Raw genomic sequence first — 24257 nt, 5'->3', positions numbered from 1 at the left:
AATACCTCACCTACCTACTCTCTCTCATTGTTTCCACTGACATTTAAAAAGAAAACAACCCACAGACGGTGGAGTTAAGATTCGTCAACATATATAGAAAGCCTAAATTTGCCCTAACAGTGTCCTTTTTGCCTAGCTTTCAATGATCTGACTTTGGCCAGCTCATGTCACAACCCAAAGCTCAGATACATGTCTTTCTTGTAGTTCAATATGCTGATCTGCAATACAATTATACTCTCACATAATTATCACTGCTGCAGAATTAACTCAACTATGACACAGAATTATTTTAGCCTTCATGGAGAAATCAGCCCTGAAGAGCAGCAGAATTTTGCAAGAAATTATAAATTAAAACAAAAAAGCTACTTCTGCCAGTTGCTACAAGCATGTGATCTTAGGCATTTTGGCACCAAACTTTTTCATTAGGATGAGCCCTTAGGTGTTTGTTTGGCATTGGTTATGAAATAGCAACAAAAAGTAGAAGCTGACTTTGCTAAATGCTTTCCTATAAGAAAGGCAAATGAGATTTTTTTTAGATTGTTTTACAAGTGGGACTTACCTCTGGTGAACATTTCCAAATTCACTGTTATTGTAGGAAGTATTCCTCACAGAGCACAACTCTGTCACATAAGTTACATCCTTTTCAGCAGAGTCCTCCTGACCATTGACTGACTTGTCTTTCAGTTTCATATTGTCGTTTTGTGAATCCAAAGATACGATATCAGATGGAGAGCTCACAACACCTGAGTCTTCAGTGGTGTCTTCTGATGCAAAACAGCTGCTCACTGATGTTGTCTCTTCTACCTCTGATAGCTCCAAAACCATATCATCCACAACATAAATATTATCATGTGCGAGCTGCAGGCTCTCTGAATGAAATATAGTAAAGATAGTTAGCTAAAATTCATTGCTCATGCTTAGATAACGGAAAGAACATAGGTGAAATCCTGGATCCACTGAAATTAATGGAAGTTTTGCCATTGACTTCAATGGGTCCAGGTTTTCACCCTTGATGTATATACTAGTTTAATTGGAAATGAATGGAAATGCCATTTGAAACAGCAGACCAGAGCAAAACATTTGCACTTTTTATAAAGATGGCCTGCAAAAGGAAAAAATAGGGGCGTTGCCCATCTTTGCTTCCTGAAAAGTGATTCTCCTTTCACATATCCCTCTGCAATTTTTTTTTCAATTCCATTTTTCTTTAAAAAATGTCAGCAAACTCAAGTCTGTCTCCCCATTTACTCTGAAGAATTTCTTGGAGAATTAGAAGAGTGGGAGCTTTCTGCTCCTTCAAACAAATGGGCAGAGCTGTTTTAATCTTTAACAAAGAGAACTATATAATAACAAGGTATTATTATTATTAAGAACAGAAAACCCTAACGTTTCAGTCTTTTATACATTATAAAGAAGCAACAATAGGGAACACACCCAACATTTTTTCCTTTGCAAGTCAAACTTAAACCTTGTAAAAGAGGTAAGTGATGAGACTTTTAACAGACACAGTATAATTGTTAACTCAGTACTTCAATTAATTTTCTATGCTTTTTTTCTCTTTAAGCGAAACATACAATTTTTTATTTCCCCAAAGGTATATATAAATGTGGGCTCCATCCTGCAATTTATTCATGTATGGAGAACTCCCACTAATGTCAACTCTTTTGATGATGGATTGGAGGCAGAATCGAGGCCCAAACAGATTTCTTTCAATAAAAGGAATTAATATAATTTTTATATTTGAAATTTGAAATTATGAGCACAATAGGCTCTTCTCTGCAGCCTCGGTAAAACTGAGGGGGTGAGAGATTAGATCAAAATGTCTGCTCTGATCTGATCTTACAAACGCTTATGCACGTGCTGCACTTTAATTAGGTGAGTACTTGCATTGGTGTCAATGGGTCTACAACGATGGGTAAGATCAAGCACACATTTAAGAGTTTTGCAGGTTCAGGGCCCAAAACTTAGGCCATGTCTACAATATCCTTTATGCCAGCAAAACTTATGTTGCTCAGGGATGTGAAAAAACACTCCCCTGAGTAACGTAAGTTTCGCCGGCGTGAGTAATAATACATGAATCTGCAAATCAGTAACAGGAATACAGCCAAACAACTATTTAATCTGTTTTGTTACATTTCGAGCTGTAGTATTTTACTCCTTAGGGTTTTTTAAAATCTATTAGTCAATTCAGGACCACTTTGGGTAAGAAAAAAAAAAGATGTATAAGAGAAATGGAGCTTTAAATAAAATATTTATTTTTAAAAGATGTATCTTAGCAATGAAGCTTCAAATAACATTTAAATCAAATCAAACCAAAATTCTCCTTGATTGAGTTACAGAATGCCATTAAATACTGAAATTGATTTCTGACAGCAGAAGCAATAAAATTCATAGGGTTACAAATCATGATTAAAGCTGTAAGTGCTGTCAGAGCATCAATATTTGTGACTGAGGATGCTGCCAGTACTCTTCTGCGAGTTTGGGGGGATGCTACCCGTTTTGTTGACTTTATTTTCTGTGATGTTAGCTCTTGTTTTTCACATTTAATGAAAGATTTTATCCCATTTAAAAATCCTGTTAAAATATTCTTAAAAAATAAATAAGAGACAGTAAATTGATTATGGTATGATCATAGCATAGGAAAGCATTTAGAACAGCATCAACGCATGCACAGATATGAGAATAACCATATTATATAGTCACCAACACTGAAAAAGGATAACTATCAGAAAATACATAATAAACAAACACCACCATACTGTTTGTGCTGCTTGGTTTTCAATTACATTGAAAAATACATTTATTAAAGCTATAGTCAGAGAAGAACAGAACACAGGGGAATACAATATAGTGATGAAAGAAAGCAATTTAAAGAATGAAGCACACAGAGTGGACTTTGGTTTAGAAGCAATGCACAATGCAATATACCTTGATGCATGAAGTTCTGTATGTGACAATAAAATGGCTACAGCTATTGCCATGGACATGCCTTAAATAAGCCCGATCTGCAGCTGCCAGAGCTATGCATGCTCAGTTTGCTGCTCTACCACAACTGGCTGGAGTGATACCACTCCTGCAATAAGTATCTGCCTCTATGGAATTCTTCCCTTCCTCCTTTGTGTCACCTAGCACCACCAGCTTTTTCTTCTCCCAGCAAATGTCTCCTGAGTTGGAGGAATGGGTCTGACCCCTCACCTTGCCAATGTCATCCAGCAAGTTGCCCAGTTACAGGAAATGTCTTGAGATCCCCAAAGCTCCCACCCCATACACTGAAAAACAAAACAAATAACTCTCCCTCAAACCCCCAGGCCCAAATCAGACTTGAAACCAGTGTGTAAGCCTTTAACTCTTGGAGGCACACGATTCAATGTGAGGACTTCCACGTAGTCATTAAACTGCAGTTCTACCTGAAAAGTGACAGTGTAAAAGGGTCCCTTCTTATTCAACAATTCAGTTTCTTTAGTTTATTCCGTCCTATCAGCCCACTGCTTTTCATACCTGCTAGTCCGTCAGAACCAGTAGACCAAAGAACTTTTGTCCTCACTGGGAAAAAACATGTGTTCTTACCATGTTCTAGCAAACCTGAGGTAACTAACATGAGGTGAAATCGTACAAGGCAATTTGTAGATTTACACGTGTTAACTGGTTGAGGCAAACCCCAGGTTCCTTCTCAGGATTCACCTCAACATGACAACACTTGTGAAAACTATAAACTGCCTTATTTCACTAAGATGTTACCTTATGTTAGGCTACGTTTACACTGACGGCGGCAAAATCACCACCGGCAGATCGATCTTTCAGGATCGATTGAGCGGTCAGTGAGACCCGCTCAATCGATCACGAAGTCGACTGAGTAAGTCCACCCCCTCAAGTAGCGTAGTGCTGAGCTGATGGGAACAGGCTCAGCGCAGTGTGAACAGCACACAGAAGGGAAGCTGAGCAGTCGACGTCAGTTACGCAAACTACTCTGAGTAGTTTGCGTAACTCCCGTCGACTGCCGCCGAATAGCGCGGTCAGTGTGAACCAGCCCTCAGTTACCATGAGTTAGCTAAAGCATGGTTAGAACACACCATTATTCCTAGTGTGGACACACCCTCACAGACAGCAAGAGGCTTCAACTCTTCATTGTGCATTGACAAGACTGTTTACTGAATTCCTATCACATACACCTGTGCAAACCCACTGAAGAGATTGTGGTTGCACTGAGGCCATAATATGCCTTATTATAGGCGATGATGCATGAGATGAAAAGAACACAGTTTGACATTCAGAGTCCCGTTTGCAGGGCTGGCTGCTAGAAAGCACCAGTGACGGACTGGGACTAAAAATCATCCGTGGCATTTAAAAGACACCAGCCCAAGTTAAAGCTGTGGGGCTCTATGCCAAATTATTTTTCTGTGCTTATGTCATGTGTTTTTTGAGTGTTAGTATGTGTTTAATAAAAAAATGCCTGTAAATAATTAAACATACTTTATTTTTATTTGTATTTACCTATTTTAGTTATTTTGTAGGATGTAGGCCTATCTGTAATAGTAAATTTTCATTTATATTTTTTATGATTTTTTTAAACAAAACAAAAACATAAAATAATTGAACAGGGCTCAACCTGTACGCATCAGAGGAACAAAGTAATATACTTTAAATAACACCTGCTTCATTATTTATTATTCATTAAACAATTGTTCTCTTTATACACCACCGTACTCAATGACTACAATGCCATGTACTGTGCATGCATCCCTATAAGCAAACCACACTAATAAAAAAAATACTTGTACCTTACCTTATGGAACGAGCAGGCGTCGCAGGAGTTCACTCCTTTCCACAACTCTGTCGATTAGTCCATCCAAATCAAAGTTCAGAAGTATGTCTTTTTCTGTTGCCATCAGCATGAAAGATTCCAAGTGTTCCTGGGATACAGTGCTCCTCAGTTGGTTCTTAATGAACTTCAAAGTGGAAAAACTTCTCTCACAGGCAACTTGTGTGAAAAATAGAAGCAATAGGAATTTGTAGGCCAGGCCAATCACATTATAGGCATCAGTTAATAAATTGTATTACCACAGAATTTGATAGCAACAAACAGTGCAGTTTTACATGTTGAGCATGCCTTATTCACCAGCTCCATTTCCATGTCATCTCATTATTTCCTTTTCTTGTCTTCCACAGGTATTTCTCTTGCCACCCTGACAGTGTATTCGTCTACTGCTGATGTCTTCAGCTTATCCCAGTGCAAAGCTAGACTAGTTAATTCACACTGCAAATTTTCAACTGTGGCTCTTTCATCAAATTTGAGCAAGCTTTTGCTTAATTCTTCTAGCGCTGGTGTCTGAAGTCCACAATCTCTTATGTCAGAGAAGTTCCTAGGTTCCGGACAAGCAAAACCAGCATAGAGTGTTCCGTTGTCGAGAAAATGGCAATACATGCTCTCAGTGATTGTGTCAAGGATTACGTTGTGGACTTGTATCTTATAAACTGTAATTGCGTCAATTATGAATTCATCTTCAGCGGACTCGCTTACCATATTTTTCCCCCCTTAATCTTTTTTCAGGCAGAACAGCTTGTACTTCAAGTTCACAGTCTTCATGTTCTTGCAGCTTGTCATTTGCCCACTCTACAAAATTACCTGCAGCTTTCTTAACATCAAAATCTTACACACTTTTTGAGATCCTCCTGTGCTCCAGACACCATGAAATAAGTTGTTAAGATATCCATTCTGCTTGTTTGTAGATATTTTGACGACAGTGACTCTCAATTCAAATACGTGTAGAAAGATTTGAGCTGTGAGAACTGTCTTGTATTTAAGCAGCGATTCTTTATATGCTTTCGCCTTTAGGAGCACGTCAGGTTTATATCTCAGGTTCTCCTGAATCTTTGCCAATGTGACAATAAGGTCAATGTACAAAGCAGAACCGGCTTTGAAAATGATCCAAATATTTTTCTCAGTGCTGCATCTTTAGACCACCAGCAGGCGTCACCAACCATAGAGAGTCTCCAATGTCCTGACTTACATTTTACCACATATTTATACATTGATATGACTCCTGAATAAACACTGCAGCATCATTCATTAAAGCGAATAGCGATGCACTTGCAATCACAAACCTTGTAGTATCTGCCAGTACTAAATTTAGTACATGTTCATAATACCAGACATGAATTTGGTCTAGAGACTCTGTTGATAGCACATAGAGAAGCCTTTATATTGTCCTTGCATGTTTGCTGTCCCATCAATTGAATTGCCAGTGCATTTTCTTATGTTGAGTTTGCATGATTTGAGAACCCACCTTAACAAGTGAAGCAAGTATTCCCCAGCTGATGATTCACAATCTACTAGCGCAAGAAGCTTCTTGTGAATGTGATCTATTACATACTGAATGATAACAGCACTGATCTTTTGATGGGATATCCTGAGTTATGTCGATTTGTACTGAGAACATTCCAGCTTCCCTCACTTCATTTGCAACACTCTCCTTAAGTTGCCGAATTGTTTCTATAACTGCATTAACTGCTGTTTTAGAAAGCAAAATTATTAACGATCCTCTGCCCTTCCCTCCCGAAGAATGGAACTTCTTGCTTCTTTCTATGCATTCACTTACATGTTCCTGCAGACAAACTTCGTACTTGTTAAGAAGTAGAACAAACACCAAAAAATTGCCATGATCTACGGAAATGTCTTCTAAAGTGTACGCAGCCTCTGATTTCTTTCCCCTGTAGCTAAATCCACGCTTGCCTATCACTTTCACAATGTCTATTACCCGCTCCAGTACTTGCGTCTCTTTCGTACTTGTTCTCGGAGGACAGACATTTGAATACAAAGCAGTAACCTGTTGATATCTGCGTTGCGGGCCTTAAAAAAGTACATTTCTGCACAAGCTCCGTGCATGACACTTTTTTTGTGTTCTTCTATTCTCTGATGGATATGTCTCCAGTCTTTCATTCCTTCAATGAACGGATTTGTTATGGAACTCTTAGAAAATACCAGGCAGACTGAGCAAAATAAAGAATTTATTTTCTCACAGTAAGTCAACCACTTGTCATTCGTTCCATCCTTGCGATTGAAAGTTTTCTTTATTACAAAATCACTGGTGTTTTGATTTGGGTGGTAATTAAAAAACAAAGTGAAGCTGACTTGTATTAGGGCAAGCAAAGTAGTTGAATGTGGACTCTACATTTTGTCTAGACAGCGAGCTACTGGTTTCGTTTAAATCCTGCCCCATTTTACCCTCCTGTTCTGGCAAACCTTCCTCGATGACAATATTTACATCTTGCTGATCATTTTGTGTTTCAGAGCCTTCTTCTTCAGCAGATGTGCTCGTTTTACTAGGCCCAGGGATATCTTCAGTAGATGTGCTCTTTAGGCCCAGGAATGTTCTAACTCGATGGATGAAGACAGAACGAATCAGTTATTTTCACACATTTAGCGGCATTGGCTTCCAGAGTCTTTTGGTGTTTTTTCTCTGATTTTCATAGCTCCCCCTTTTCATTTTTTGGAAGGTTTATTGTCCATATCTGTGACAGCATGTTCAAGATTAGCCAGTTTTTCCCATCATCGAACAACTGATTAATCAACGGAAACCGCAGATGAAGTCTCGTTGAAAGACAAGGCTTCGTGCGATTTAGCAACACAGTGATGTCATAGGCTACCAAATCAGGAAGAGAATGTAGCGTGACAACTGAGAGCTTAAATAATGCATGCAAATCAGAGTGAATAAAAAATAAATAAAAAACAAGGAGTGGATAGAGTGTTTGTTATTTTGACATTGATTGCATTTGCTGTTTTATTTATTTATTTATTTTTTTCACAAAGACAGGCCCACCAGCCCTTGAGTGCACTGGCCCCTCTGGCATTTGCCAGAACTGTCAGATGGCCAGTCTGGACATGGGAAGCACTTTTAAAATTTTTTAGCTTGTAAGCAAAGCACATTTGATACAGAAATTATAGTGCAGTTTTTACAGATTCAATTTTCATAGTAAAACTCCACTTTAAATTCAGAGTAAAATTTCACTTTCATCTGAGATTTGGGAAAGGGACCATGCCCTGAGCACGCCCACTACTGAGATAGAAGCTGGAAGGAGTAAGGATATCACTGAAGTTGCTTCTAAAAGAAAAAACCCGGACACTTGTTCTTCCTTACCTCTTAACACACCACTCCCAACAAAACAGCAAGTACAGTGCCCAATCCTGAAGTCCTTACTCAGTGGAAACTGCTATTCAAGGCACAATTAAAGTCTGAGTAAGGCTTTCAGGATTTGGTCGATAGATAATAATTACTACAGATAAATTAATGTTGCTGAAAAAAATGCTGCACTTTGGAAGACTGTCTATGTTTATAAATACACAATGAGGCCAAATTCTGCTCTCAGTGATATCCTGGCTTCTCCAAACTTCATTTGGGTTGTACTGGTGTAATGGAGTGTAGAGTTTGTTTGGCCCGTAGTCGATAAATAAGCATTAGCATTTCATTTAGTGTTTTGGAATTAGATGGTGCCCAGCAATACACAATACACTTTTTTCACCTACCAGGTTACCGAGCCTGGAAAGCCCGAAATTGTCTTGTAATACAGATCTCCCCTGCATACCAGTAAAATGCACTGCCACTGCACAATTAGGTCAGCCACAAGTTACAAACTTTTTTTCGGTTTTGTTTTTAAGACTGTTTCCTGTGATCATCTAGAGGCAAAGAGGAGAGTAGCTCATCGGTCAGGAATGCGAGCTCTTGCTTAACACAAAAGGAACCTTGTCACTCTGATTTCAATACACTGTAAGTAATTAAGATAACACTAAACTCTGAGCTGAGGAGAACCACATAGATAGTCTACATCTAAATGTATGTATTTTGATATTGCATGTATATATACATACACATTATACACACATACAATATACAAAAATACAGTGTCTAAATATGCTACAGACATCATTTGCATTTCTATCCTGCCTGATTTACATTTTCAACAATTTCAAACTGACGATTAAATTTAATATTTTATGAGAGACATGAGATATATCCTGTTCCTAGTTATATTTGTGTAAGCCTGGATTATCTCCATTGCATTCAAATGAGATCAGACTCAGGCTCCAAGATTTTAAAACAAGCATATACTAGGAATATGAGCCTACATCACTGAAGTCAATCACAAAACTTTCTCAATGGATTCAGGTTAAGGTACTTTATTTTCCAAATTATTTCTGCTTGATAGGTACTGTGATCTTCCGTTTTTATGACACTGCTGGTTTAGAGCCATATTCAGCAATGATAGAAACAGCAAATCAAAATGCATTTTTAAAGAGGAAATTGTTGATTTAACCCCTATCTAGTGAATAATCAGGGCTCTGTAATGGTTTTATAAATCCAGCGTTCCTTTAATTCTTCTCAGTACTTGCTCTCTGTGGTAACAGGGTAACCATTATTTTCAGATTTCTTTCAATTGCTTGTTTCACTGCCACATTTTCTCTTTTCACAGTGTGAAATCGTTTTGCTGTATTGCAAGTGGTTCATTACAGTATTTTTGTGAGTAACAATAAAAAAAATGACCATATGTTGAACAACAATGAATTCTTATAATGGCCCAAATATTACAATATATTTATTTTAGTGACAGTGCTCAAAACCTCTAGTAAGAGATTTACATTTTTTTAAAAATAATTGCTCTAATTATTAGCACTAGTTATACAAAGTTGGACATGTCACACAAAAAAGCAATATTTGGAAAAATTTCATAATATATGAAAATATACCTTTCTAAGAGGCAGGGCAGTTTACATGTAAAAATATTGTCTATAAATCATTTTTATAATGATTATAAGAAACTATGAAAATGTGTAATGCAGGATCACCAGCAATTTTCATACAAGATAGATGTTTACTAGAAAAAATATTTTGTTTTTAACAAAGGACTAAAAACAATGCGAATATAAATGGGAACCAATAGCCCTCACTAAGCAGAATTAATAAATAATTATAAGACAAGATGGACCCATTTTTCCCTTCAGTTATGCCAGTCCAGCCCCATTTACTTCAGTCAAATTGCCTAATGTAACTGAAGGGAGAATTCAGCCTATGGGTATGTCTACATTTTGAGAGGTATGTGATTCTCAGCTTGAAGAGATATATCCACAGTAGCTCTGACTGTAGCAGTGTGAATGGCAGAAGGGGCTAGCTGCCCTGAATATGTACCTGTCTGAGATGCTAGGCACATACTGGAGGGTGGGTGAGCCTCTCCCACAACTCTTGCTGCCACAGCTGCACTCTATATTTAGCACGCTAACTCAGTCAAAGATAACACGGATATATGTCTCCTCGAGCTGGGAATCAAACCCTCAAACTTCAAGTGTAGATATAGTGTGTGTGTGTGTGTGTGTGTGTGTGTGTGTGTGTGTGTGTGTGTGAGAGAGAGAGAGAGAGCGCGCGCCTTGCAGAACTCAATTGGTTTGACAGCTCTTCTCAGTAATGATAACTAGAATATATATTTATGGTCATTCGTATGGACATCAGCGGAGGGAACCCAGATCCGGCTCTGTGGGTTTATCTCATCTTGTGGTTGCTCTGCAGGGATTGGGGTCAATGGGCCAGGAGCGGATGCACATGGTTCCTCTTTGCAGCACAGGCCTTCTTTTAACTCCAGAGCATCCTACTGTAGCATAATGCTGGCCCACTCCAGACTAGCCTGCATGTTATATACACAATCATCTCTGCACGCTTTGGGGGTTCAGAGACACCAGCCAGAGTCACAGCCCATGGGAGTGCAGCTTCTGCAGCTGCCATTGTGATCTGGAGGCACCACATGGGAGGATTTAACCTCTGCAGAGTGTCATGTATTTCTGTATCAGAAATAATACAGCGCTTGCTTACACACACAAGACATGTTCATCATAAAATCCTTTGATGTTACGTCAGGCATGGCTGAGGTTTGTTTAAATAAAATATTTTACACATCACAACCTAGTGGCTGAACAGTATAATACAGTTTAGCATTCCATTACATCTTCCCCTTTAAGTTCTCCAATCCTATTGTTTACAATATTTACACTATCAGCCTGTCTTTGAAGTTCAGTACGTATCCGTCTGTTAAGCATCTCTGAATTGTACTGGTTTCTAATTACATGATCTCAACACGTAACAGCTTGGTCATCTGGCTGACCATTAGTTGCAATGGCTTGCTGTGGTCAGTTTGAAATCCTTGAGTCTTCTTGTTCTGCATCTGCCATCTGCACAGTTTGCTCTGTTGATTGTTCTTTTTGAGGAACAAACTGTAGATGTCGACAGTTTCTGCTGAACATCATTGTTGGTCTCAACCACATACAACCTGGGCGCTAAATTCTTTTTCTTTAGGACAGCTGGAGTTGTTCACCCTTTTCCTCCATCTAATTTGACATGAACACAGCCACCAGACTCTAGATCTGGCAGTTCTCTAACTGAGTGATGTCTGTTGTAAAAGTGTTCATAACCTTTTTTAGTCTTTTTGCCCAATTTGGCTACTCTCTTCATGTCAGAGATAGATTCTTTTCCAAAGTCGAAACGGTAGTTCTGAGTTGTCTTTCCATCAGCAGTTGTGCTGGACTATATGCAGTAGCTGCTATTGGTGTTTACTGTAGAACTGTAACTCAGAAGAGTGACGGAATGGATCTTCCTGCTGTAGGACTTTCTTGGCTGTCTGTACAGTTCTCTCAGTGTCTCCATTTGCTTGTGGGTAATGTGGGCTGCTAGTAATATGATCAAAATCATATTTTCTTCAGAAGGACTTAAATTCTGTAAGAGTGAATTGGGATCCATTGTCTGTCACTAGTTGTACTGGAATGAGGAAAAGTGCCCTTCAGTTTCTTAATAACACTGCAACATTTTATGTTTTTCAAGTATATTATTTCTATATAACTGGAAAAATAGTCCATGACGAACAGTTAATGATGACCTCTAAATTGGCAGAAATCTGCAGCTATTCTCTTCCAACATTTGTCTGGTAGAGATGTTGTTATTAAAGGTTCTTTGTGTTATGCTGGTCTGTCAGTTCTTCAATATTCACAGGCAGATACTTATTCTTTATGTCCTTTCTGATGCCCAGTCACCACATTAACTGGTTGGGCCATTCACAGTATTTAGTTAATCCTTGATGTCCTTCCATGGATGAGGTTTAAGATTTCTCCTCTCATTAAGTTTAATTGCCTTTTAAATCATGAGTCTATTTGACTTGCTTAATTGACCAAATGCTGCAAAGTAATCTCTTGTCACTTTCTTACTGTCTTTTAGATACTTGGGCCAGATGCCCCAATGTAACTTAGAACTTCCTGAAGTTGAGTGGCTGTTGAGGTCGCTTTCTGTAGGAGGTGTGGTGTCTTTTCTGACACTGGTCTGTATGCATTTCCAGCATCCATGAACACCTTTATATCATCTTCAAGCTCACAGGTAATTGAGAGCAATGGCTGGCTCTGTGAGAGAGTGTCTGATACTACCAGATTTTTCCCAGGAACATACTTAAAAATTGGGTTAAATTGAATTAACCTTAGCAATAAGTGTTGGCATTTCAGTGGTCCTTGATTCAGGACTTTTCCGTTGATGAGAGTTACAAGAGGTTTAGGGTCTGTTATCAGTGAAAATGAATCCAGTGCACACAGATTTCTGTAAAAGTTCACACGGACACATACTCTTACCACACACTCCTTTTCAATCAGTGCTCATTGTTTTTCTGCTTCTGTGAGTGCACGAGAACAAAATGCAACAGACTTCCACTTAGTCATGTTGTTGCAGCCATAAACCACATAGGCCATAGTCACTTGCATCTACATTGATCATTGTGCGTTTGTTCACCTGATAGTACTTGAGAACTGGAGCTGTTGGGATAATTTCTTTTACCTTTTTGAAGGCAATTTCTTGATTTGGTCCCCATAGCGAAGAAGTGTGGAATTTAGCAGTTCATTCAGTGGTTTTGTCACTGTAGAATTGTCTTGAAAGTATTGACCAAGGTAATTTACCATTACCAATATACGTCTCAGTTCTGGTACATGAGTTGGTGCATTCAATTCTCAAATTGTTTTTACATTCTGAGGGCTAGAACTGATTCCAATTTTGTTTATTGTCTATCCCAAGAACTCAATTCGAGATAGGTGGAAAATGAGTTTTTCCTTGTTTAGCAGCAGTCCAGGCCGTCTGATTAGTCTTAGGACTTCGTAGAGGGTCTTGTTGTTTTCTTCCATCTAAGAGCCATATATTAGAGTATCATCCATGAGAACTACAACTCCATTTGTGTTTAACAGTTCTGCCATCTTTGGAAAATTTCAGATGCGCCAGTAATCCAAAAAGGTATTCTTTGAAAACAAAGTCTCCCAAAGGGTGTGATAACTTTGTGAGTTTAGCACTTTCATTGGTTAAAGGAAATTCCCAGAATCTGCTCAAGGCATCCTGCTTGGAGAATACAGTAGCACCTTTCACTGTGGAGAAGAAGTCATCCAATCTAGGGAGTGTATATTTTTCTCTCACAACTGTTTCATTAAGTCTTTTAAGATCCATAAAGACTCATATTTTTCCATTTTTCTTGAGAACTGGTACCATTGGGACACACCTTACTGTTAGCTCAAAGATTTTCTCACTTATGCAAATCCACTCCATTCTCTTCAACTCAGTGTCCACTTTATGAAGTAATGGGATAGGAATCTTGTGAGGTATATGTACACTATATGGTTCAGCATTGTCTCAAGGCTATTTGTACTGGATCTCCTCTCAAAAGTCCAACATTACCAAATATTCCCCATTGAGTTCTTCTACCTTTCTCACTAGGCCCATGATGGCTGCCACACTGCAGCTGAGAACGCTGTTGGTCTGCGGTCCTTTGATCACATACCCTCTGAATGCATAGCTTTTGTCTTTGTAAGCTGTTTCTGTGGTGAACTGGCCCATGCAGTTCAGAATACCTCCAGGCTAATCAGAACTGTGTCAGGTGACTTCAGCTCTGGGAGGAGTTGAAGGTGACTGTAAGTCCCTTCTGAGATGACTGTGACATCAGCTCCTGAATCATTTTTAAAGTCAACAGTCTTTCTATAAACATTCAATCTCCAGCCAGGTTCTATGTCATCTCAAGAAATAGAAACTATGTCTCTTGAATGTCTGTAATATGAGTGAACTCCCTGACTGCTTTGGTGTGGCAAACAGTTGCAAACTGACCATATTTCATGCATTTATTATACCCTATGACTCTGGCTGGACATGTATCATCCCTTGGGATGTGACTTTTTCCACACGTTATGCATGAAGGGTGGAATTTGTCCCTGTTAGCCTGTTCCTTGCCTCAGGAATTTTATGATAACGACTTCTAACTCTCAAATGTCTGTTTATAGTTTCTAAGTTAGTTTCAGGTTTTTCAAGTTTGTCAAGTTGCTTTAGGTTTTGCTGTCTCACCAGCTCAGAGTGCTTTGCTCTCTGTATAGCTGTGGCTAGGGTTAAATCTCTCTTCAGTTGTAGCTGATGTGAAAGGTTTTTATCTGTTAATCCAATAACCAGCCTCTGTCTGATATTTTCAAATTTTGCATTCCCAAAAATCACAGTTTTCAGCTAACATATGCAGAACTCTAATAAAACATTCAACATTATCCCCTGGTTCTTGAATTCTCTGGTGGAAACATACTCTGTTTAAACGACAATTCTCTGAGGTATAAAGCATGCATCAAACATAGCCAGAATCTTTTCATAGTCATCTTTATAACTGTCTTCAGTAAGGTCAAATGATTTAAAGATATTGCTCTGTTTGTTTCCCCACAGTATACATTAAAGAAGATACTTGTATATCTCCAGTTTCTTTGTGGAGTTTGTTTGCAATTTGAAATCTTGCAAAATATTACTTCCTGACTGTCCATTGTAAAGGTTTGTCAAAGCTGAAGTTCTCTGGGGCATTAAAGAGTGGCATGTCGATGAGATTTTGCAACCTTTGTTGCTCTGTTCCTTCTATCTGTAACCTTAGGTTTTTTTTCTTCTGTTTCTGCTCTTAGTTTACTCCTGACACCATGTCATACATTTCTGTATCAGATATGGACCAGCTACTGCACTTACTTATACACACAAAATGTGTTCATCATAAAATCTTTTAATACTCTGCCAGGTGTGGCTGAGATTCATTTAAATCAAGTATTTTTCACACTGTGCCACCTACTGGCTGAACAGTATAATAAAATTTAGCATTCTATTACTGAGATGTCCCAGGAAACACGTGGGTTTTATGGTGGTGAAGCTTCAGTTGGTTCTGAGGGATGAGGACTGGGAGCTATCTTTGCTCCAGATATGGCAGGTCCAGGGAAAATCCACAGGGATTAATCCTGGATTGTTTGTATAAAGCAAGCACTGCAGCTACAGCTCTGGTGTAATGAAATCAGTTACACCATTCTGATTCTCTGGTGGTTTATATCTGATAGCCACTAATGCAGATACATCTATCGGCAATGGGAGAAAGACCCTAAAGCCATAACGCAATTCTGTTCATTCCCTTGTGTCTACAGCAGTCCAGAGATATATTAGTCACTGTTATTCATGGAATCTGGAGAGCAGCACAGAAGAGATAGAGTTGTCTTTGTGCAAAATAGATGCAAGAAGTTCCTAACTAACATGCTGAATAAATCAGCAGAGAAAAATGTTACTTGGGGGGGGGGGGGGGGAATCTCACTTCCATACCACAAGCTACTGTGAAATTCCTTCTAATATACAGGCATTAAGACTCAGGCATATGCCTGCAAAATGACCTTTTCTCACTCCAAACATTACTGGCTGGATAATGGAGGGTATCGCCTTAATAATAATAATAATAATCTGCTCAGATGCTTTAGTCATTTTTCCTGTCCTTCATTTCCTGTCTGTACAAATCCTCAATGGCTTTTGGACACTGCATACGTTCACATTTCCTATGCAAATAGGTTCTGTTAGGACAGTCCTCCATATTCCACAAAAGCAAGCCTACTGTAAATGCACCACCTATGTGCCAAGGAAGCATGAAAAGAGACAAATCTGACCTGGGACATCAGCAGAATGGCAGACATGGAGTATTAAATAGTATCCTTGTACACAGTCTTTGCACTTGCGATTAGAATTGCATCAAAGCTGCTTTAATTTGCCCCAGCCACTTAGACCAACTGTCCTCAAACAGGATAATAAGGCTATGTCTACACTACAGCCTATGTTAGCAAAATTTATACTGCTCAGGGGTGTGAATATTCCACGTCCCGGAGTGACATAAGTTACACTGACAAAAGCGCTCTTGTGCATAGCTTCTGCCACTCGCAGAGGTGGTTTTATTATGCAAACAGGAGAGCTCTTTTATGTCGGCATAGAGCATCTTCACCAGACATGCTGCAGCTGCACCATTTCAGTGCTGTTCTATAGACATGGCCTAAATGCCTATTTCACTAACCATGCCCATTTTGCAGGTTACACCTCAATTCTGACAGCATAACTGCAACTACACAAAATACAGTAAAGAGAGAATCAAGCCACACAGGTAGGAACTTGAAAAGTTTCCCATCTCTTTTTCTGGCTTTTCCTGCACAGGGGACAATCAAGTTCTATGCATTTACATTCTATTTTTCATGTAGTTCCATGTGGAAATTATTATTATATGGTTACATTTCCACTGTAAAATGGTACCCTAAAATCCAGGTCTTTGAGGAGTCTAAGAGGAAATGGAGAAGTCCCAACTGAAAGTAGCTGTTATTCCTCCCCATTTCTGATATTTATTTTCAACACAAGTCATCAAACAGAAAAAAGGCTTATTTATCAGAAAATAGAGAATTAATCTACATGAGTAAAATCACCCCTTTCCCTTGCCTTGGATCCGCTCTCACCTCAACTACTGCAGCCTCTTTCTCTCTGGTCTCTCACCTTTCCACAGTTCAGTTGATCTAAAATGCCACTGCTAAAGCCATTTTTCTCCTGTCACTCACACCACCCATACTTGTCACCTGGAGTCCCTTTGCTGGTTCCCTGTCTTTTATTGCATCAAGATTGAGTCCCTTGCCTTCACCCTCAGTACAGAATAGCCCTGACTTGAAGGTTTTCTCTGTACTCCGTGACCCCCCCCCCTCCAATTCTCTCCTGCTCTGTGAACAGTAACAGATAGAGGATGTTCTGGGGATAAGAAGTACATGGAGTACCCACTCACAGTAGGTACCCAGCCTGCCTTATCTGGACCTATGCAAGATGGAGTTTAATCTATAATATTCAATAGATTATGAAAAGGAGGGAGACAACAAAAATCAGGATAAAATGGGAATATAGTCAAGAATATTTAACAGATTTCTTTGAACTTCCACTTCATAAATCATCACATGTAGTTCTAGCAACATGCAGTAATTGATAAAGAGGATTCCAGCAAGTCTTAGTTAGACAGAAGGAAAACTAGATCTAAAAACAGAAACTGCCCTATATAATAAGGGTTGGTTGAAAAATTTGCTGCTAGCCACGTTTTGCTGGCAACTGTTAGTCTTGAGTGGTAGATTTTGGCAAACTGCATCCTTTACAGAGGTGGTCTGCTGCAATCCAAGCATGCTTCAGGATCTGAACATATGAACTGTGAAGGTGATTTTCAGTAGCCACCTTTGTGAACAAAGACTTAAGCATGGATAAAATTGCATGAAAAACACATGCAATATTGTGGTTAAAAGTAAAAATAATTAATGCACCTCTGCTACAAACCAACATTTTATTAGGTGATTTAAAAACCACAGAAAAGAGCCCATTTTTAAGCCTTTTTCTTTTAAACTTCTCCATGAGTTCCCCTGTGCATTCTGGTTTATTCAATTCCTCCTTTTTTCTTACTGATGTTTTCCACTGCTATGAATTTCATAAAAGCCCTATGACAGATTCATATTTCTAGGATAATCCAGAGTAAAAACATAAAACACATTTGTGCTGTACTTATGCCTTCCTTCCCAATGGACTAGCAATGTCAGCAAACTCAGCAAGAGGAGGCAAATATTTTGTACCATTAAAAAAACCCCAAAAAAACGGGGGCAAATTCTTAATACACAGTGTACACTGTAAAGGTCTGATCTTTCAGTACTCTTTGGAGCAGGGACTGTCTTTTTCTGTGTTTGTACAACACCTAGCACCGTGGGATCTGGTCCATGACTGGAGCCCTTAGGTTCTATGGCAATTCAAAAAACAAACAAACAAATAAACAATAAAATAATCATCATCACATATGTGCTCACAGTGGGGCACCTGATTCAGCATGCGTAAGTGCTTTGTTGGATCAAGGCCATACCTGGAATTTGAGGTTTTAGTGTGTATGTATTTCCATAAAAGACAGGATGGCTCAAGGAAATGGTTTAGGGACATGAAGCCTTTCAACTGAGCTAACTTTCTTAGACCAGGTTAGACCATTTCACACCCCCCCTCCCCCGGGGAATTTAAAAAAGATTTTGGTGAAAAATATTTGATAAGGGATGGGGGAACAAAAAGGGAGAAAATACTAAAACCCCTTTTGTTTATTTTGGGTTTGTTTGTTTTTTTTAAACAAAAAGCTATCATTTTTAATTTTCAGTGTTTTCCTGTCAGCTCTTTCTCTCCCCACACCCTCCTTCTCCCTTTTCAAACAACATTTTTTGTTTTGTTTTTCTTACAACTTTTTTTTTTTTTTTTTTTTTTTAAAAGAAAAATAGCCATTTTCTTTCCATTTAGTTGGAAAATTCTCAGCGAGCTCTAGTGCAGAACATGCAGGTCCACTGAGCCTGATAAAGCTCACCCTCGTGACTGGAAGCCTTGCTTACAGGTTCAGCAAAGAGGCCATGAACTGAGTAAGAAGGGATACTAGGCTGTCTCCTCTCCCTAAAGCTGACCCCTTCAGAAGAAGATTGAGTCACGCTGGTGGGTTGGTGATCGGTTATCATGGCCATAGACAGAGTGAGGATTCTATTCTCCATTGCAGTCAATCTGGTAACTTTCCTACAACTATTAAATTCACTTAGAAGGAAAACACACATCACAGGCATGTGTACTATACACACGCTATCTATATCATCTTGTCAAATCTAACAGATTTTTATTCCATTCACATTAAAAGTGAAGAGAAGTTATTTTATTTCTTTTTCTGAAGAGTATTTTGAGAGTGTGGGAAAGTGAATGTGATTCGTGATTTTATTTGAGGAATATCTCAATCACATTTTTTAGCTTTGGTGTGCATAACACAGGAAAGTTGCCAGGTAGAGAGGAAGCTGGGCATGTCCACAAGGGAGTGGAGCAAACAGGCAAATTACAGTGTATGCATTCTTTTTAACCAAATGTTTTCATCTGGAAAACTTGGGCACTTAAACGAAAGCTACTCCAAGCTTCTTTTACACATTTGGCCAATGCTTAATCAGCAGATTGCTCTAATTCTCTCATATTCTAGCAACTTGGATAGTGGAGAGGGTCATGTTTTTACACAGGTAAATTGTTCTTGAAGAGTGTTTTCAATGGATTAAGATCTCTGAAAACACACTTGCAGCTTTTCTTTTTTGAGAGGGAAGTGGGATAGGTTTTACCAGTACCCTGTAAAAAGGAACTGTATCACTCCAGCTGGTTGATTTCACATGGCTTCAGAATGGTTAGTGAACCAAAACCAAAGGGGTTTAAATATAAGCCTACCATACCCTCATTCAAAATAATCAACATGCTCTTGCATTAAGATCCCAAAGCTTCCAGATCCTACCTTCAATAAGGCCTTGAATTGACATAAGCTGGCCTTTTCAGAGGCTTCAGTAGACCATGATCTTGCAGAGAGTCTCTCTTTTCCTTGGGCAACTCTACCAGCTTTTATATTTAGTAAATCTCCCAGAATTCTCTCTCTTAAAGGGGCCAGACTCTTTATTTCACACAGCATACAAACTAAACTCAAATAAAGAAAATTTTTATTCTGGATTTAAAGTTATGCCAATAGATGACCACTTGTTACATTCTATTCACTCAGGTCCTGATTGAGACACACACATATCACAAATAGAGTTGGCTGAATTTTTTCCCCCCAACAAATATTTTTTTGATTTAAAAAAGCCTTTTTAAGAGAAAAATATTTTTTTTTTCATAAATTTTCCATTTTTCTATAATCCCATAATGGTTTTTTCCCCTCTCTCTCCCTTTTGTTTTCTTTTATTCACCCTTTTTTGGTGGCAAAATGGAAGAAGGGGAAAAAGAAATAAAAGGAAGGAAAGAAGGAAAGGAATCTCAAAACCTAAACATCTTCGAAACCAAACTTTTTCAACACATTTTTCATTAAATATTTCCAATAAAAATGATTGCTTTTGGAAACCTGTAGAATTATATTTTTTTTCAAAATTTTAAATTTCTTGTGTGTGAAAACCACCATTTTTCTACCAGTTCTATTCATAACTAGATATTATGGCAACCACGATTAAGGGAAAATGGCCGTGCCAGCCACAGCTCTCCTGTTCCTCATGACCATCTGGGTGTGTTGTTTCTATCCATCTCTCATTTTAGGTCTTGCCCTCCACTATGTCCCACCTTTTGCTTATGGTACAATAGGTATAGAATATGATACAATAGGCGTCCTTAATACAAGTGAAGAATCAATTACCGCATCCACAAAAGGAGCTGACACAAAAGTCTCTGTTCTCTGCCCTCAGTCCCTTGCTCCCCAATACCCTAAACCCAGAAATTAATGTACATGGGCAGAATTCTCTAGTTTTTAGAAGGAAAAGCAGAAAGAACAGAGAAAGAGAGCATTTTCACCAGTATTCATAGATAGAAACGCTGAAGTCAGAAAAGCTGAGAAGTGAGCATCTGAGGATGGGCTATGCTATGGGCATATGCCTGAGTAGAGAATCGGAGGACTCCAATCACTGACTACTGGAAGCCTTAATGAACTCTTCATTCTAGCAGAGAAAGGCATACCATGATCCAATGGCTAGAAGCTGAAACTAGGCAAATTCAGACTGGAAAAAAGGTGTACAATTTTGTAAAGTGTACAGTGTGGGTAAATTAGCCATTGGAACAATTTACTAAATGTCCTGGTGGATTCTCCATCACTGGTAATTTTAAAATCAAGACTGGAAGTTTTTCTAAACGATATTTTCTAGCAATTATTGTGGGGAAATTCTATGGCCTGTTATATAGGAGGTCAGACTAGGTGATCACAATGATCCCTTCTGATCCTGGAATCTATGAAGAGCAGGTGTCAATTTAATTAATAGGCACATCACAATCAGGCCCACAGATTTCATTTTGCATTCTCCCATCTTCCCCCCTCTCCTCCCCCGCACATATGGGGAGGTGATAGGCATATGATAAATGGCACAGGCATATGTTATATAAATAAATATATCATATGCCTGTGCAATTTATTACACAACTAGATCTGGATCATGTACCCACTAATTCAGATTCTCTGGTACTTATTCTAACTCTCCAAACCAATGACCAGCTTAAAACTGTTGCCAAAATAAAGAAAGAAATAAAGTATCAGTCTCTCCTGGAGAGATGTTTCCTCCTCCTTCTTGTACATATGGAATTGGAATTTTCTCCCCAAATAATACCTGCCTGAGGCCCAGTATGAGTAAGATTCAGTCCTGGGCAGGAGATAAGATTTTCTACACATAACAATGTAATGAATTTAAGGATTGGTATCTTGCAGCCCCACCATTGGAAAGGGATAATTTCTAGCTTCTCAAAGGGAAATACAGCTATCATTTCAATCTTTAGAAAGTCCTGAGAAAATGGACCTTAAAACTATGACATTATGTATAAACATATACTTTAGTCATTTCAGTGGTTTATAAAACCTGTTACTTTTTTCTCTTTCTTTGATCCTGGAGCAAGTGGATGGTTCATAGATTCATAAATGCATAGATTATAAAGAAAGACGGGACCACTGCGATCATCTAATCTGACCTCCTGCATAATATAGTCCATAGAACTTCCCCGAATTAATTCCTCTTTGAACTAGACCATATCTTTTAGAAAAACATCCAGTCTTGATTTAAAAATTGATAGTGATGACCCTTTGCATTTGTTCCAGTGTAATTAACCTCGCTGGTAACAAAGACACCAGCTTTTACAAACGGAGGGAAACTAAAATAGTCCCTAAAGACATTTGCAAAGTTCTGTAAAACTCATGCTGATAAAAACTTTTCTGCCACAGCACACCACCACCAAGTATCATAACACTCTTGAACGCTAGGCTGAAATCCTGTTCTATTCCTGTGCAGTTGTGCTGGTGGATCACAGGGAAGCTCTCTGCACCCTCTCCTACACTTAGAGTACAGGGCAGGGTTTGGTTAGCTATCATATGTATAGTAATGCATATGGGTAACACACATACACAACACTATGCAGGACGTGGTAGCAATCTGGGTTTGTGTCCTGACATAGCCATCACAGGAACATCACATACAAAATATATTTCTCCTAGTTTCCCTGTTTATAATATGAATTTATAGACAAAAAATCTAGAAAAATTCTCTTTCCTCTACCTTTGAAAAAGGAAACCATCCAGTAAACTGAGTCTGATTGTTATGGAATTTTGAAAACATGGAAATTGTGGTATAATTCAATATTCATTTTTTTTAAATTAACTTTTTTTTATTATTTTCACTAGGTGCCTATTGCATCCAAGGGACAACATTGGTTCCCTCTGGTGGTTAAAATAACACCTGACAGTTCCTATGGTAGTTCACCAAAGCTTGTGTAATATAAAACCTAATCTGGAGTAGTAATGAGTGCCCACAAATCTACTGAATAGAATAGGAGGAGTCAGAGGCACGTAAAGTATCTCAGGTCTGGATCCATCATGATTTAAGCATCTGTCCCTAATACCTATGGACATTTTCGCATTGACTTTTCATATGTATTGGAGTTCAAATTGTTGAGCTGTATTTTGTATTGTAAACTATCCACATATTTCTCCCTTCAATCAAATGAGTCATTACATTTTCAAACACAATTCTTGTTACCATCCCAAATTAATTGGTGCTGAAGGATAATATCTGACCAATTGTATTTGGTGGAGAAGCAAAATGCTGCGTAAACTAAATCCAAACCATTTCTCATTCATTTGTCAACTTAGTATGAGCTGACAAACACACGTTGGAATTCAATAGTTCTTGTAGTCTATTTGGTATTACCTTGACTATGTAATTCTCATTAAGTTTCTATTGCCCTCATGGAATAACATGGGCAACAAAACCAACCAATGTACATTTTCATCAATGCTAACCTAAGATGCTACCCTAGTGCATAAAGGGCCTGCTCCTAGTGAAGTCAATGGGAAAGATTCCATTAACATCGATGGTTCACAATAAGGGCCAAAGTAGCTGTCATATGTTTCAAAGATAGTGGGCTAACCTTGGCCCTAGAGTAAGCAGTGGCAATTCAATGAAATTTACTGTTGGGCTGGATTTGGCCCACCGAGTTTGAGTCCCATTAAAGTTGTGGTTTTATTATACTTTTAGAATATATTTTTTTAAAAAACTTAAGCAAACTCATGGTTGTTAAATGTACGAGAATGACGTTTCTGAAGGCTGAATTCATTTGTTTCTCTCATACTACCATGCCAGTATACAGCAAACCTGACCTCTTTAGGGTTCCATTAATGATGAAAGGAGAGTTATGTCTCCATGTCCATTTTACAGAGGGGGAAATTGAGGCACAGAGCAGACCAATTGAAGAGAATAGAACGCAGGTATCCTGTATCCTAGTCTAATGCTCTTTCCAAGAGGTCACACTACCTCCCCTCTCACTTTCATAAGGGAAGGGGAATACGATATAGTGGTATAAGGCTCAGCACAACATTTATATCAGTGCAACTACATCCACATTTGGGGTTGTACTGGTATAATAATAATAATAATAATAAAAAAAATCCCATCCCTAAAGGAAATAGTTATACAGATACAAAACCTGTGTGTGGATCAGGCTTAAGAGACAGCTGCATCTGTGCTGCTGTAGCACTTAAGTGAAGACATTCCTCTGCTGATGGGAGAGTTTCTCCCATCGGTGTAGTTAATCCACCTCCCTTAGAACCTCTCCCATCGACAAAGCGCTGTCTACCCTGGGGGAGGATGGTTAGGTCAGTAGCCACACTCCTGAGTGACGTAGTTATATTGATATTAAGTCTGTAGTGTAGACCTGGCCTCTGGAGCGCAAGTCTGAAAGTTGATAGGACTTGTGCTTCTAGATCCCTTAGCATCTTTTGAAAATCCTAGGCCTGAGATCAGAGGGAGGCCCTGAATGCGGATCACTTTTCAAAATCTGGCCCTGAGTTAAAATTTCTATTCTTTCTTCTGATCAGTGCAACTA

At 38.7% G+C, this 24257-nt stretch overlaps 1 protein-coding gene across 1 annotated transcript in view; it reads right to left on the bottom strand.

Moving 5' to 3' along the window:
* Nucleotides 1-4581: 4581 nt before the first annotated feature.
* The window catches only part of COBL (cordon-bleu WH2 repeat protein), a 167964-nt gene continuing 148288 nt past the window's right edge, over nt 4582-24257 (bottom strand). Inside the window, exon 10 of the mRNA XM_067569990.1 lies at nt 4582-4975. Within this exon, the coding sequence (XP_067426091.1) occupies nt 4782-4975 (194 nt within the window). The 3' untranslated portion in view covers nt 4582-4781. The remainder of the gene's footprint in view (nt 4976-24257) is intronic.

Source organism: Emydura macquarii, unplaced genomic scaffold (assembly GCF_026122565.2).
Source record: "Emydura macquarii macquarii isolate MOO-44397 ecotype Brisbane River unplaced genomic scaffold, CSIRO-AGI_Emac_v2 contig_2975, whole genome shotgun sequence".
Lineage (NCBI taxonomy): Eukaryota > Metazoa > Chordata > Testudines > Chelidae > Emydura > Emydura macquarii.
The sequence above is the reverse complement of the archived record's forward strand: the minus strand, read 5'-3'. Positions and strand labels throughout refer to the sequence as shown.